This window comes from Columba livia, chromosome 3, assembly GCF_036013475.1.
Source record: "Columba livia isolate bColLiv1 breed racing homer chromosome 3, bColLiv1.pat.W.v2, whole genome shotgun sequence".
Classification (NCBI taxonomy): Eukaryota; Metazoa; Chordata; class Aves; order Columbiformes; family Columbidae; genus Columba; species Columba livia.
Window position 1 is genome coordinate 87,985,477 of NC_088604.1, and position 15,590 is coordinate 88,001,066.

A 15,590-nucleotide genomic window follows, 5' to 3' on the forward strand; every position below is an offset into this window, starting at 1 on the left:
CTGCTGAGGGCGGGGGAGAGGACATCACACGACTTCTAGAACGCATGCGCAGGCCCTGCTCGCGCTCTGGGTTCGATTAGCTGGGCTGCTGGGGTGTGCGCGGCCGCCGCGCCGCCTTCCGCGAGCGCCGGTGCCGCCGGAGCGATTGCTCCTGCCTGCCGCAGCGGGCGGACGCCATGGCGACCCGCGGGGCCTCTCGCCTGGACTGGTGCCTCCGCCGGGTCGGGGCCAGCGGCGACTGGCTGCTGCTGGAGGCCGGCACGCAGGTGAGCCGCGCCGCGCCGGGACGGGCCCCGCGGCCTCGGGCCCCGGCAGGGAGGGGTGGGTGGGCGGGCGGCCGAGGCATCGGTACCGCCTGGGGTGGGGCGAGCGTTAGCGGCGCCGCTTGGCCGGAGCCCCGTCGCGGCCTGCCGCTCCGCGCAGGGCGGGGGCGAGTGGCCGCCGCTGCCCTTTGTTTGGAGCCTCGTTGTTCCTAGACGCGCTTTCCAGGGGGGGAAACCGCCGTCCCGTCCCGGTTAGCGAGCAGCTGTTGTTAATCGGCGTTCGGAGGGGCCGGCTGTTAGCCCGGAGCACGCCCGGCCACCGCGACGGGCGGCTCGGTGGGCGCTCCCACAGGCGCCGTGGCGGGGGCAGCGGCGGCCAGCACCGGCACGTTTATCGCCGGTAACGAGCGGGGAAGCGGGCGTTTGCGTCTGGTGGGCCGAGCTTTGGGCTGTTAACCTTTTTAAACACGATCTCGCATTTAAATTGGAGAGGGTCGTGTGACAGTTAATGTAAGGGGGGTGTGTGGAAGTTATTCCCTATTTAAGATGGTGATGGTTTGGCAAGGTTAGCAGTGTGGCACGTGTTTATGTTTTGTGGCTTACGTTATTCGAGTGTAAAGCAGGTTATATTTTAAATCGGTTTCAGATGTGTTTCAGAATGGTGCAGTAACAAGCCTTTTTCAACAATGACATTTGTGTGTGTTGGGGACGGGGCGCTGGCAGAGGATTGACGCACCAGTGGTCGAAATTGGGCAGTTTGGTGGTTTGGGTTCATGCTGTACCCTGTTCCTTTGTGCCTTCACATTGCAAAAGGTACCTGTCTTAACTCATCTCTCAGTACTAGGCAACTCTTCAAGCGAATGGGTAGTTTTGTTACTCTCCCACCATGGATCTGAAGCCAGGAGGAGTGCAGGTATGCTTAGTGAAGGACTTGAGTTAACACATCTGCACAACGTGCAGCCAGGATCTGCTAATTGCGCAGAGAAGCTCGTCCAAGGTGTTACCGCTCCGATAGTCTGCACAGCGCTGCAATCCTTGTCGCGGGAACAGGGGACTGGCAGCATCCTGGCACTGCAGGCTTGCCAGGTCACTGGTTGGTGTGTTGGCACAGACTGGTTTCACTGGGGATTTAAATGTCAGGGCCAAACTGCGCTGCAGAGGCGCGGGGTTATGCCATGCTCTGCCAGTGCTGCTGTGGGCAGCACCCAACTCCAGCAAGTGAGGGGTAATGCCTCAGCCCCCTACACAGTGTGCACAGTGAATTTGATTGAGAGAAGGTTTTGTGACTGGCCCTGCTTGCATTAGTGTGTGAGGCCATGCAGGTGTGTGTGACTGGGCACTAATGGCACTTCATAAGGGTTAGGCATTTCTGTTGTAACTGTGTGGACGAGGGGAAAGCCAAGTTTATAACTGAGTCTGCCTGGGTCTCTGTACTTCTTACGTATGCAATCTATGTTGACAGAACGCTAATAGGTGTGAAGCATTTAAGAGGGAGGGACCAAATGTGGATAAGTTTGCTTTCATGATCTTAATTTGCTTCCTGGCATTTAATTATGATGTGTGAGTCTGCGTTCTTGTTTTAAAATCAAGGTGAGACCTGCTCAGGTAATGTGTAGTGAATGAACTCTTCTTAACTGCAGCATCTTGCCATCTTGTAGGAACTGGAAGGTGTGACACAAATGAGTTGTGATTTCAGGACAAAAGAAAGGTGGCCTTCATCTAAGGCAGGGGTGTCAAACTCATTTTCACTGGAGGCCGCATCAGCCTCACCATTGCCTTCAAAGGGCCTAATGTAGTTTTAGGACTGTATAAATGTAGGAGTTGTTACGTTTACACAGTCCAAAAATTAAATTTGGCCTTTCGAAGGCAACCGCCAGGCTGATGTGTCCCCTGGTGAAAATGAGTTTGACACCCCTGATCTAAGGCATAAAAATTAGAGTGTACTTTTATAATATTCTTAGTCTGATTTAACAGTGGGCTTCTGCTAAAAGGTGTTTGTCCTGCTTTTCCTGCTTTATTACAGTGGATCCGTGCAGTTGTCTAATGACACAATAAGCTGACTGGAAACTTGTGCGACGCACAGATGAATGAGAAGAGTGTGTGTGATTAGCAGATCTTGCAAAGGAGGCAGTGGAGGGAGGGAGATCAGAGCCATGCTTTAAATGGCAGTCTGCAATTAGATCAGATTTAATAAGATACTATGAAACGGCACAATTAAATGATGTCTCTTCGTCCAGAAGGTGCTATTAGAGTCTAATCAGATTATTTAGATCACTTTTGTTGCAGGTTATGAACTGCATGTAGTTTAGTTTCTGAGCCATAAGATTGATGGTGCGATTTACAAACATATTACACATTTAGAGCACGGTTACATATGCATTTTTTATGATGGCAATTTTCTGGGCTGTGTTTTTCCTGCATCTTTCCTGTCCATAGGCAGTTGAGCAATGCAACTAGCGAAAGAAGAGAGTAAGAAGTAATCTTGAGACCCACAAACAATTGCACTGGTTTGAAGAAATAGTGTTTAGTTAGGTAATGACTAAAGCAGGACAGGGATGGATTGAGAGTTGCTTTGAGCAGCTTTGCTGCTGAGGAAGTTTTCAGTTAAACCAAGGCTGTAACCTGCCTTAAAACAATAAAGTTTTCCTCAGTGGGAGAGAAAGAGAATACTTCAAACTTTGTCATTTTTCATTTTTCTATGTGTGCTTGAATTTAAATGCAAAAAAAATTCATATTATCCCAGACTCCTTGAAATAACTATAAGATGCTGAAATAGTTTTCTCTTGAAAAAACCTATATTTAGCATGTTGTTGCTGATTGCAGTTACTAAACTACTTTATTTTTAGGTAACTATTGGCCGAGGATTAGATCTCACGTACCAGCTGGTGTCAAAAACCTGTCCCTTGATGATCTCTCGTAAGCATTGTGTTTTCCAGCAGAATGCAGAAGGGCAGTGGACTGTCAAGGATAACAAGGTACAGAGACTGATTACTGAAGAAAATATCGTGTTTGGATTCAGACAATGTATGGGCTATGCTATAATATGGTATACGTGTGCCAGAATGTCCATGGGAACATGTCTTGTCTGGTGTGGGCTTCCAGAAGGAAGCTTCAATCTGCTGCAATTGGGATATAAGCCATATTGCTTTCTGTGTGTAGGTTTGTCTCTTGGTTTAGTATTTTTCAGACAATTGCAGTCTCACCAAGGGAGCTTTGCAGTCTGTGAACCTGTTTTGTGTTGCTTTTTTAAAAAAAAATCATATGAATTTTGGCAGTATTCAAAAGGAGAATGTTCTTGTACTGCTAATGAAAGGATAAATTGATACTCTTTATTGTAATGACACAATTACTTTAATCAACTACAATAAGAATCCGTTGTTAGAAAAAAACCATGTTCCAGGTTACGTTCAAACAAGTTCTGAAAGTCTTCCTCAGCTGATTTAAATGCTGACATCAGAGTCCTCAGCTAGGTCTCACTTTGACTTCAGTGGTCTGTTATTTTATATCATCCCTCCACTGTCTTATTCAGGCTGAAAACTGTAAAATCAGTAACTTGCTTTAAAACAGCACTGGTAGAGCAAAAAAATGTTCAACATATTATGGAGATATGAAGGATGTTTGGGTCAACAGTGGATTAGTCAGGAATAGAGCAGCTACTATTGGAATTACGTTGCTCTTGAACAAAACTGTGCAGAACTTGTATAAACTTGAAAAACTTACCGTCTCTGATTGGAAACATCTGTGGTAGGTGAGCTACTGACACTTCCTCTGTTATCACTGCTACCATTTTGTCAAGTTGTTTTATTGAATCTCTTTGAGATGTAGCAATTGTTAACGATTCTGCAGTTCATCCTGAGCATGAATCAGTTTTGCTGATTTTCAAAACTATTTATTGAGGTAGTGCCAAACTTAAAACTCCTTTTTCTGCTCTGTACGTTACCTCTAGAAGAATCTTTTCTTTCTTGTTTTTATTCTCCTTGTATTTATGGAGAAAGGTCTCTCTTTAAGCAGTATAAGCCATTCTCCTTTTTCTTTTCTAGTTTTTCAGGTGGCATTAATTGTCAGGAATAATTACTGCAATATTCTTGTAGGAGTTGACAATGGTCTGCTATAGAGTCTTTTTTTTTTTCTGTTGCTTAGCTCTTCCTCTGAAGCTTTTGGGCAGCTTTCTTTCCCCTTAGAGTTCATTCTTTTCCTTATGCACAATTTATATCAATATTGTTCTTAGTGCTTGTACACAAAATCTGTCATGCGGGAATAACGTATGGTAAATAATATAATGCAGTAACTGTAATAAATGGGACGCTAAGCTAATTAATTGGATATCACAAGCTTTATTTAAAGAGGTGGCTTGTTCTGGTTGCAATACTGAAGAGGTTGGATATGTTTACAGTTGCCAGAAATAACTTGCAGAGGATTCTGTAACTGCATATTGAATTTTGCTGATTCTCTGTTCATTTGCAGAGTCTAAATGGAGTCTGGCTTAATAAACAGCGCCTGGATCCCTCAAAAGCCTATCCAATCACTGAAGGAGACCGTATCCAGTTAGGAGTGCCTTTAGAAAACAAAGAGACTGCTGAGTATGAGTATGAAGTAATTAAAGAGGAATGGGATAAAATCAGACCCTTTTTAGCCCAAAGGAATGACCAGGGGAAAGCTAAGAGTTTAAGAACTAAACGTAAATTTAGCGTGGAGGCATCGGAGACATGTGGATCAGAAGGCCCTTCAAATTCGAGATCCAAAAGAGACAGAGTGTCCTGTGACAGTGAACCTTTGGGAAAACCATGGGGAAGGGTAGAAGAGGCCAAACAGTTAATGGAGAAGATGGATGTCAAGCAGCCTTCTCCTGGACCAAGTGAGGAGGATCGTGGTCCACTGTGTAGTAGCCCTGTGCACTCTGAGAAAGCTGTGCCTGTCCCCCATAAAGACCAGAAAGGCTCTGGTCTTGCACAGTCATGGACTGGCTTGGAAATGCTGAGGAAGACTCTACTAAATATAATGAAGTTAAAGGTGAAAGTGCAGGAGAAGCAGACAGCAGTTCTGAATGTGAAGCAGAAGCGCAGGAAGTGTGCTCAGAAGGAGATCCTGGCAATGGAGCAGGAGCTGCAGGAGTTGCAGGACCAGCTGTGCATGGAACAAGAGCATCAGCAGCAGCAGGTGGAAGAGCTGAAGAGGACGTTCTCTGAAGAGCATCAGAAGTTAGAGGTATAATGGTGGTAGTCTTTTTGGCCTGTGTCTTTTCATTTTTATGGAATGCCTAGTATAAGACATTGACCAAAAATTAAATCTTGAACCATACAATAACACAAATAATGTTTGTGTGAATTACTCCTGTTGAAATTGTCATGGAAGTATTTCATTTCCAGGCCTGTGTACCAAATGAAAGTGCAGAGACAGAAGGGATTTGGCTATATGGGGAATTAGGAAAAAGGCACATATATATATATATATTTTTTTTTTTTTTTACAAACAGGTTCATTACAGCAAGATAGTAAAACATTTCAGTTGGTAAAAAATAATGTTTTTAAATAAAAAAAGTCAAAAGTCTTTGCCTGATCTCCTGTGGTTACTGAGAGTATAAGTTGAAAAGTATTCTCCTGGAGTGTGAATTTCTCTCTAGTATATGCCTGGATTAATGCCCAGTTTGCATGGTAAATCCATTCCCTTTCCAAGCAAGTGAACTGTTCTGTGCCTCAATCCTTGGAGGAAGGGGGACTTTTTTTTCATATTTAAAAAAAAATAAAAAACCTGTTACAATCTGTCTTCAAACAGTATGTATATGTTTATAAGTAGCTTTTTAGATGACAAACTGAAGTCTCTGAGTTTGCTCAAAATCTGGTTTGAAGAAAGCAAGAATTCATCTTGGAGTGAGTTTCATAATTTATCAGTTACTTCCTTTAAAGTTTGCTGCTAAAGGCTAGATACCTGTATCAGATGTGCAAAAAGTCTGGAGTTGTGTGCTTAGGTGCAAGGGGAGGTTCAGCTGGAGCTGTAGGTATGTCTGACCTCTTCGAATGTGCTCAAATACACATATTGGAGTTGTTGCTGACCTCTTTGCTGCTATGAACATGCTGGTGTCTTTACAGCTAAAATAACAGAGGTGTTCCAAGTATGTCACTATAAATGATAGGTCTATTCTAATGCTTCACAGTAAATGATGGCTCTAATTTCTGTCATGCACGTGTAACACACTGGAGTGGGACATCTCAGGGTTTCCTGACAACCAGTGTTGTTTCATATCCTCTAAAGAGAGTGTGCAAAGTAGTCATATTCTGTCCCTTGCTTTCTTCAACTTATTTTGTTGTTGTTGTTTTTTCCACTCGTAACAGATTTCTTCTAGAAAAAAGGTCTTGTTTTGGTTTGTTTTCTCTTCCTCAGGGAGCGAAGTGGCAACATGGGGAAGAGACTCTGAAGGAACAACTGGCCCAAGTGCTGCAAGAGGCAAGTAGTTATCAGTCTAGATTGGGTCTAACTGTGTACCTTGGATATTTAAGTCTTTTTTAGTGCTGTAGCCTCTTGATAGAAGACAGGACTTTGTCTCAGGTGCAGACTGTGTGATCTTCATCTACAGACCCAACTTATGTCAGAAAGTGGCAGACCTCCCTATGTGGGAGTTGCTATTTGCCAGGAAATATTGTGAGAATATGCATTCAGATAAGTAGCTACAATGATTTTTATTTTAATTTGGTCTTTGGGCTGGTGGGCTTTTTTGTGAGATCTTCCTGCTGATTGATCTCTTTTGGGGAAGTTGCTTTAGCAATTTTAACTAGGTGAAAAAAAGTTCACTCTTGGTTAGGAATGTTTTTGGAAGAGCTGACCACACATTTAGGTTTCCCAGGCTTTTTCCAAAAGGCCTTTCCTTTTGGAAAACTAGTCTGAAAACAGCTTCAGGTAACCCTGCATACAGTAACAGGTTTTTGTGATCCTTATGAATCAAATACCCCTTGATACTCAAGTGTCTCAGATGCACTCAAAATTGTGACTGTAAAACCTAATTGAAATGAAGGCGTAACCTGGGAGAGGGAATAAGAAGTGCCATGACACTGGGAAGGTCATAAACTGGCACTACTTTCCAATTTTAAGTTTAGCCTTAACTGTGTTAACATTTGAATTTATATAGATGTGTTGCTGTTTTAGGAGATTAGGAGAAGTGAATATGCCAAACCTCATTATTACTGTCATGTGTATTTAGTAGAGTAGCTGATAACGGCACTCGTAACATTTCTGGGCTGGTATTGTTACAGCATCGTGCTTTGATGGAAGAACTGAGCCGTAGTAAAAAAGATTTTGAGGAGATAATTCGAGCCAAGAATAAAGAACTAGAAGAAACCAAGGTAAGCAATAACTGAATTCTTAGTTTTATTCATAAGTGAATCATGATACGCTGCAGTAGAGGGAATGTTTTATTTAACATTTGTCTTGACTGTATTTGTCTCCTGTAGTGAAATATTCCTGTATTTTGAGGCTGCAGCTTACTCATTTTCAGGGTTGGGAGGGGGTACACCTTGCCTGTTCATGATGTACTGTTGAACAGTCATTACTAGATCTTTCTCAATCATGAAGAAAACCCAGGGCACCTGAACTGTGTGTTGTGCAGGAGGAGTGGGCTCATTTCACCCTTTTTAAAAAACAAAACAAACAACAAACAAGTGTGTTTGAAAAGCAAAGTGCTTCATTTTCAGTTGGAGTGCATTCAAGTAAAACTGCAGGGTTTCAGCAGTCTAACAAGGGAGTGCAGGACTGAAACAACATGGAATTTGAGTAATGAATGAGATAAGCCACATTTCTTCCTGCCCTTGACACAAGGTGATGAGTGGAAAAATAATTAAGGAGATCCTTTCCTCTGTTTTACCCTTGGAAATTATCACTTTGTCTGCTTTCTGGCTGTTTGCTTTATGGGTTTTTTTGGTTTGTTGTGTTTTTGGGTTTTGTGTGTTTTTTTTTTTTTAAATGTTGTCTTTGCAACTCTGTTGCTGTTTCAAGTATAGCTTTGATTGAAAGAATTTCTCTGTCATTTTCAAAAGATAGAGCAGGTACCTTGGAGCCTAATTTAACGCCAAACAAAAAAAATATTGGGCAGTTAAACACAAGTAAATGTTTTGAATTGTTATTCTTTCTTTTTAATATTTGAGGTATTTTGTCTGTTGGGTGTTTCAGTGTTTACATCAGACATAATTAGAATGGTTCTGTTGACTTAAGCCAAATTCATGGCAGGAAGAGGCTGAAAGAGATTCTGGAAAGATTAATCCAACTGGGATTTTCTTTAGGCTGAAGGGAGTTTTGGTAACAGCTGCTGGTTTTGCTTGTGAGTTCTCTACAGTGGGTTGGAATTTTCTCAGTACTGTTGAGACTACAAAGAGGAGAGAGGTTACAGGTCTGGGTATATAACAGACACAGATTGGCATGCAGAGACTCATATTTTTATGTTTTTCTACTTGTATTACCTTCCCTCTCACACACATTTCCCACCAGTGTTCTATTGAGTCAAACATTGCTCTTTGTTGATACATGACCATATGTACCTTTCCACTAGGAGGAGAAGGAAAAGGTGAGAGCCCAAAAAGAAGAGGTGTTGAATCAGATGAATGAGGTGCTGGAGAATGAGTTGCAGTGCACAATCTGTTCTGAGCACTTCATTGAGGTATGTTTAAACTGGCATGGGTTTGCCAGTAAAGACTTTAGAAGCTTTTGCTGGTTCTATTAAAGCATTGGTCAAGCTTATTTCTTTACTTTGCTAGTTTAACAGTTGCAGCAGACCTACAGTGAGTTGTGGGTGAGGGTTGACCCAGAAACCCATTCTGTCTGCCCTAACGCTGCTTCTGGGCAGCAAGTTCAGCTTTAGTGTCCCTACCTGCATAGAGATAAGTGCTTAATCCTAAGATGCATATAGGCTTGCAGCAGTTTTGGATGTTTCTGAACTGGTACTCTGAGCTGCTACTGACAGCCTACTTGGGGAAGAATCATTTTGTAGTGCTTTAAGTTGACTAGGGTTGCACTGCTTCAGGTTTAGATATAGGAAGAGGTTAGCAAAGGAAGGGAGGTGCAGTGTTCAGTCAAGTCCTGAGCTATTTATCTTGTTCAGATAAACTGTCTTTTTGAGAAAGATAAATTGGCCTGCTTTAATTTGATTCTAGAAGTAGTAGGCAGGCTGTGACTGAAATGTATACTGTTATTTCTGTTCACATTTTGCTAGAACTTCAGTTTTATTGCATTAACTTTTACTACAGGAAACTTGGTGTGTCAGCCTTGTTGTAACGGCTTAAGAGCTAAATGAAATTTTAGTTTCTGATTTCTCAGTAATTTGAGGTGCTATTCTGCAGTGTTGATTGGTTTTATTTTTTATTCCCCACCCCTTCAATTTATCCTTTTCAGACTGGGGAACCTCATAATAGAATTATTTTTGTCTGTGTTTTTTATTTGCTGTCATCTATGGTGAATCTGTTAACCAACTTGTAAAACTTGTCTGTACTCCGGCATAGGAGAGTTATTTAATGTGTACACCAAACAAATGCCAAAGAAGGTGGCTTTGGGCTTCCTCTGCTTCCCTTACAGGAAGAGTTCATCTATTTTTTTTTTTTTTTTTTACTTCAGTGTTGTTTTTTCTTGACAATGTGTGTGTGAGCATGCTCTGATAAGGGTCCTTTCCTCTAATTCCACAGGCAGTCACTCTGAACTGTGCACATAGCTTCTGCTCCTACTGTATCAATGAGTGGACAAAACGTAAAGTGGAGTGCCCGATCTGCAGGCAGGAGATAAAATCAAAGACACGCTCTCTGGTCCTGGACAATTGCATTGACAGAATGGTAGAAAAACTGGATGTGGAAATGAAAGAGCATCGCCTGACCCTTATCAGAGAGCGGAAAGGTGAGAGGTGGGTGGATGTGGCATGATGAGTACAATCTCTCATTCCATCTATTTTATACAACTTTCTTTGGCACCTATATACCAAGGAGATGCTCAGGGAAGGCAGCAGAAACACTAGAAAATTAATTTTAAGGTATGTTGTATTACTGGCTTTACTGCACAGTAAAATAAAATTAATAAAACGTTTGGAAAAATACATCAGGATTAATTGCCCAGTCGAGCGGGACAACTTAACTGTGCTAAACGTTATGCTGTTTTAGAGAGATAACTAAATCAAAGCAAAACTATATAGAATGGGCCTTAACATTTACCAGGCACTTTTTGATTAAACTACTGTCTACACCATTGCAAAAACTCAGCAGAGTAGTGCCTGGTGACAAACTCTGAATTCTCTTATGTGAGCTCAATTCATGTAGGAAATCTTTGAAGGGAATATCAGTGTGTCATGTAAGTTTATGGCTGAACTGGCAGCTACTTTGCCATGTTAATTTTTGTGGAATTGACCACTGTGACTTAAATGCATGATCTCTTGCCTTGTTGTAGCTAAAAGACTATGGGTGATGGTGACAGCTTGAAGTAAAACTCCAGTATGGGGTATTTCTGTTCCGCTTCTTGCTTTCAAATTTGTTTGTAGAGCACTTGACACGGGTATCTAGGTGCTGAAATGTAGAAGTATTTTCTAGCTACCCCTTAACAAATGTCTGTTGCAGTGTTCCCTTAAGAAATTGTCTTATTTTCCCCTTGTAGAGGTGAATGCATGATCCTTCATTTTGCAACATGTCAAGCCTTTTACCTAATTAAAGGTTTTTCTGAAACATTTCAGGTTCTCCATGGTGACATAGAATGACATTGCTAAGCAGTGTTAGTTCATACCTGAAATTATCACTTATTTAAGCAATTTGCTCTGATTCCTTCAGGAAATGCTACACTGCTCAGATGCTGCCCAGCTTGGCTTTGTGAGTTGCTGTCACCTCTGCAGAACTGACACTGCTCTTGTGTAATACACACATCTGCAGAGTGTGCCGTAGCACTGTTGATGTCTTGTCAGGTAGCTAATGGTGATAGGATGAAGTGGTGCCTTTGAAGCCCATTTCTTTCCATGTGGTAAACCAGTGGTCTTCATTCATGCTTGTTGGAGCAAAAATAAAATAACGTTATAGCCTACCTTTACATGTGATAGATGCTGTAATTATATGACTACTAGTAGGAAATCATTTAGCTTCACTATGACACACTTCAGGAGGAAGGATGTGCAGTCTTTTTATTCAGCGATAGAAACATGTTGATTGAGATGAAGGTAACTGTGTGTGTAGTTAAACGTTAATTCCTAAGAAGAGAGAGAAATAATGATGCAAGTGGCACTTGGGAGGTTCAGTCAGAGCTTTCCAAGAAGCCTTTCTAAGAGCCCTACTGTAACAGGCACCAATAGGACAACATGCATTCTCAAATGTATCAAGATTTTGATGGGGCCATAAGTGTCCTGAGCAAACAGTACTTGTTGGAGGGCTCCTTGCCACATTTTGTCCCTTCCCTTCTTCTTACCTGGCAAGACACTGTAATACTTAGCCACTCCCATTGCCGGTTGTGCATCAGTGGAGGGAAGGAGAATGTCCCCTTCTTATCTGTGCCATCTTAATAGGAAAAAGGATATAAAAAACTCAAGAAAACAAATTTAAAAAGCCCTTTGATCTTTTAATGCTGAAAATTGAAATGAAAAAGCCCTATTCCCTGCCACTTTGAAAGACCTATTGCAAACTGACAGTGAGAGGCTACAGTTGTCAGAGAACTAGTAATTTAGCAGCGTTTGTGGGTACAGGGGTCACAGCTAACTTCGTATCTGTGTGTTTTGAATGCAGAGAAACAGAATGTGTTGGTGAAACCAGCTGCGGACAATGACAGGAGAGTCATTTCTTCCATCTGCCCCATTGTGTTGATGAGCAGTTGTGACAGTGAGGACTCTGAGGAGGATTCTTACTTTCATGAAAACTACTATGTTATCTAAAAACTCGTACTGCAGACTCATTTGCCTGTGTGCTGCCCAAAACCAACCTAATGGTGTTTGGTTGACTGCTGCTGGATGAGTGGACTGGACATCTGGAAGGAGAGATTCTATGAAGAGGCTGGAGCTGAGAACTAGCAGCATTTGGAGAAAGGACCTTATTTTTTAAATGAATGTATGGAAACTTGATATCTAAAACAAATCCGGGATTGTGAAAGAACAAACTGCTGTTATGCTAGATGATTGACATACAAAACTTAGACTTCCACAATCACTTCTGACTTGCTCGGTGTAATGTATTCATATGCATCACTGCCCTTTCCTTAGTGAATGGCATCTCTAAATGTGTATGTCAGCTTCCCTTATTTCAGGCAGCAGAGGGAATGGCCCAGGCTGTTTGAGAACTTGGCCACACACACCAGCTGGCAGGAGAGCTGTTATCAGGAAAAAGTGACAAAGTGGGTTTTCCTCGTGAATTTCACGTGGCAGCTAGAGTCATCCCAGGCCTCTGGCAGTAAAGGTAACACGGGGTGGGTTATGGACCCTGTCAGCCTTGAGTGCTTAAATGCATTGTAAGTTGAACTGCTGGCCATCTCTTTGCTCTGTTATGTTACTCATTTTTTGTTAGATAGGGATGGAGAAGATTGAATCTTCTAAAATTCCTTAGCTAGTGCTCTTTTCATATATTATTTTTCGTTTGTTCCTTCTTCAGGCTTTTGCATAAAGGGTTTTAGAATTGGGAAGCAGCACATCCAGAAGTTATTACCGATGATTTCAGAAGCACATCTAGCTCTTGTCAGCAGCAGAGAGGAACCTCTGCCTCTTTGGAAGAGCTGTTACCTGAATTGGTGAACTGTCCTGTTGCAGGATAGGTAGGAAGGCAGCATCTGTAGGAAACCATGAGGCACAGAAAGAAGCATTTAATTTTATTGTTTACAAAACATTTGCTGTTGAGCCGTGAGTTGTACTACCCTCATAGCAAGTCACTCATCCCTAGGACTGAGCAAGTCTTGGCTTGTTCTTTCATGGATTTGTGTCTGAATTTACATTTTCGGTGGCATATGCTTTTGACTTAGCCATTAAATGGAAAGGACTGTTTTACACTGTGAGAAGTGGATGGGGGAAGCCCTTCTCATCTGTAAAATTTCTTTGGCTATTTGTATGTACTTTCTTGTTTCTATGTTTATTTTGTTTAAGAAGGAAAATATAAGTCCATTTCTGCATTAGTCTTCCTTGGAGCTAACACTGCAATGAATGTCTTTCTCTTAGTTGTCTTAGATTTTTTTTTTTTTTGAGAAAACACAAATTATCGAATTTTAATGACTTTGCTTTGTGTTTTGATTGCTGTAAGCAGTGTGACTATTTTGAAGTTATTTTAGACTTGTGTATTCAGGAATTCATAAAAGACAATGCAATTCTTCAAGCCTGGGGCTACCCTGATGGTAATTTTGTAGATGCAATCATACCTCTTATCTTTTTCCACTAAAGAAAGATCCCCTTAATGAGGTGCAAAAGTGATGATGCTGTTTTAAGGAGGCAGTGCATTCCGACGGATTTGATTGGTAGGACTTAAACGGCGCAGGTAGGTCTGATTTGTGGGCCAAATTTCTTAAAATCTTAGTGGAAGGTTTATCTTGTGAAGGAGCCATGACATCTTGAGTTTTCCTCTCTCCCTTTTAATGTTCTTTTTCTATATGAGCTCTTGAAAGTTTCTCTTGTGAATACATGCCCTCTAGGATGTCTGAGAGAAGAGTTCCTCAAAACACTTGTGAAATAGCTGACATTGGAATAAACGTTTCTGATGAAGAAGAGCAGGAAGAAAATACTCTGGTACCCTAGGATTGCCAAGTCTTCTAGTGTGTATCTCTGCCACGTTGCTGTGCTTTTTGCTTGTTTAATTTTGCTAAATATATTTATTTTGTTATGTTGGTGTTTATGCATATTGCAGAGAATATGCTAGCAACAGAGTAGTTTCTCAGTGTGCTTTCTGGGTGTGTCTTCACTAGAGTTTGAAGAACATAGCAGACCTTTTCCACTGTTAGCTGTGGGTGCATTGTGCGTAGAGGTCCAGGAAGAGTGGTTAAGTAATAAAACTGGGAAAAGCATTTTGGTGACAAAAGCAGACCTCTCTTCCCAGTTCATGAAGTTCCTCAGTAAAACTACTCTCAGATACAGACCTGACGACTAGACATACTGAAATGTCAGGCAGTGTTCCAACTGTTGAGCTTCTGGAAAAGTTGCCCACATTTCTCATATTCCTTTTGGCCAAGGTCTGGATCTTCTACTTGATTGTACATCTGAATGCACACTTGGAGATGTCATCCCTTGAACTGTTACCGCTCTTGGGATGGTGTCAAGGACTTCCAGTCTGTCATCCAGGATTGAGGTTGCCACTCTGAAGTAGTCACAGTTGATGCGCTGCAGGCTTGATGCAGATTCAAGACTTGCTGCTTTCTGTTGGCAGACAGCTGTCATGTAGTGTGATGATCAAATGCTTCCAGAGCAATATATTGTTTATCAGCATCAGGAGGAACAGCTGGGAGGGAGTGCTAATGGATTTCGGAATGGGGCCATCACAGAGGGATGTCCCCCGCTGTTTAACTTCTGCAGATCTATGAATTCTAAGATAGGTCTCACAAATGCTTTTCGCTTGCACATGTAGTCTACCATGTTAAGTGTTGGTGAGCATTAGCTCATGTAATTTTGCAGAGCACGTAACAGGCAATTTAATAATACAGTCTTCTCTCCCTTCCCCCCCCGTTTAAGTGTTTTTTCCCAAAGGTATGCTCTGGCTAGTCAATGTTTTGTTTACTGCTCGTATTCCTTCTTCCCTCCTGCCAGTCCCTTTTGCTGTGATTTCACATATTTAAGCACATGCCTTCATACAATCATAAACTACACTTCCCGAATAGTGTACTCCTGTCCCTTGGTGCTGCCATGTTAATTTTAGGTTTTAAGATGGATTTTTATCTGTGTACTGAGCTGTCTCCCCCTGGGTTTCAAGGTTAATACAAATTATAAATTGCCTCAATTAGTGCCTGAAATCCTCGTGGCAAATAACCTCTAGATGTGTACAGGCTTTTATTGTGTGAAAAGCTTTATCCTCAGTGGCCTTACAAACCCTGTTCTGTCTCTGCTGAGATAACAGCGTGGGGGTCGGTTAAGGGGGAGCGGGCCCTGGGCTTCCCCGCAGGCGCTGAGCAGGAACCGGTGCTGCCTGCAGGAGCCGTGGGGTCTGCGCTGAGGCGGGTCTCCGTCAGAACCACGAAAAAAGCTGTTTTCCTTAGCACCGTGTCTAAGGCAATGGCTAAATTATTTGTGCGTTAACACGCTTTATATATAGCTTAATATAGCGCGGATTTACAAAAATTAGATACGTAGATATAACATTTTACATCTAATTTACATATATTTTCACCGCTATGCAGCCCTACCTCGGCTCCCTCGGGCGGAGCGGGACGGCC

At 42.1% G+C, this 15,590-nt stretch overlaps 1 protein-coding gene across 5 annotated transcripts; it reads left to right on the top strand.

The window, feature by feature from the left end:
* The first annotated feature begins 4 nt into the window (after window positions 1-4).
* On the top strand, window positions 5-13,549 carry RNF8 (ring finger protein 8). Of its 5 annotated transcripts, none has more exons than XM_065058115.1 (9): window positions 168-266; window positions 910-1,076; window positions 3,110-3,238; window positions 4,728-5,468; window positions 6,642-6,704; window positions 7,508-7,597; window positions 8,797-8,904; window positions 9,923-10,134; window positions 11,984-13,549. In XM_065058115.1, the coding sequence occupies exons 3-9, from the start codon at window positions 3,170-3,172 to the stop codon at window positions 12,021-12,023; spliced, it is 1,323 nt and encodes a 440-aa protein (XP_064914187.1). In that variant the 5' UTR covers window positions 168-266; window positions 910-1,076; window positions 3,110-3,169; the 3' UTR covers window positions 12,024-13,549. The 5 variants fall into 5 exon arrangements, with proteins under 5 accessions (XP_064914184.1, XP_064914183.1, XP_064914187.1 ...); XM_065058114.1 differs by having other exon boundaries at window positions 171-266; window positions 9,923-10,127; XM_065058112.1 differs by lacking the exon at window positions 910-1,076 and having other exon boundaries at window positions 5-266.
* Window positions 13,550-15,590: the final 2,041 nt, after the last annotated feature.

Coding starts and splice junctions, on each gene's coding strand:
- RNF8 (XM_065058111.1), top strand. CDS start 177: ATGGCGACCCGCGGGGCCTCTCGCCTGGACTGGTGCCTCCGCCGGGTC. Junction 7,598..8,796: donor AAGAACTAGAAGAAACCAAG/GTAAGCAATAAC, acceptor CCTTTCCACTAG/GAGGAGAAGGAAAAGGTGAG. Junction 8,905..9,922: donor GTTCTGAGCACTTCATTGAG/GTATGTTTAAAC, acceptor CTAATTCCACAG/GCAGTCACTCTGAACTGTGC.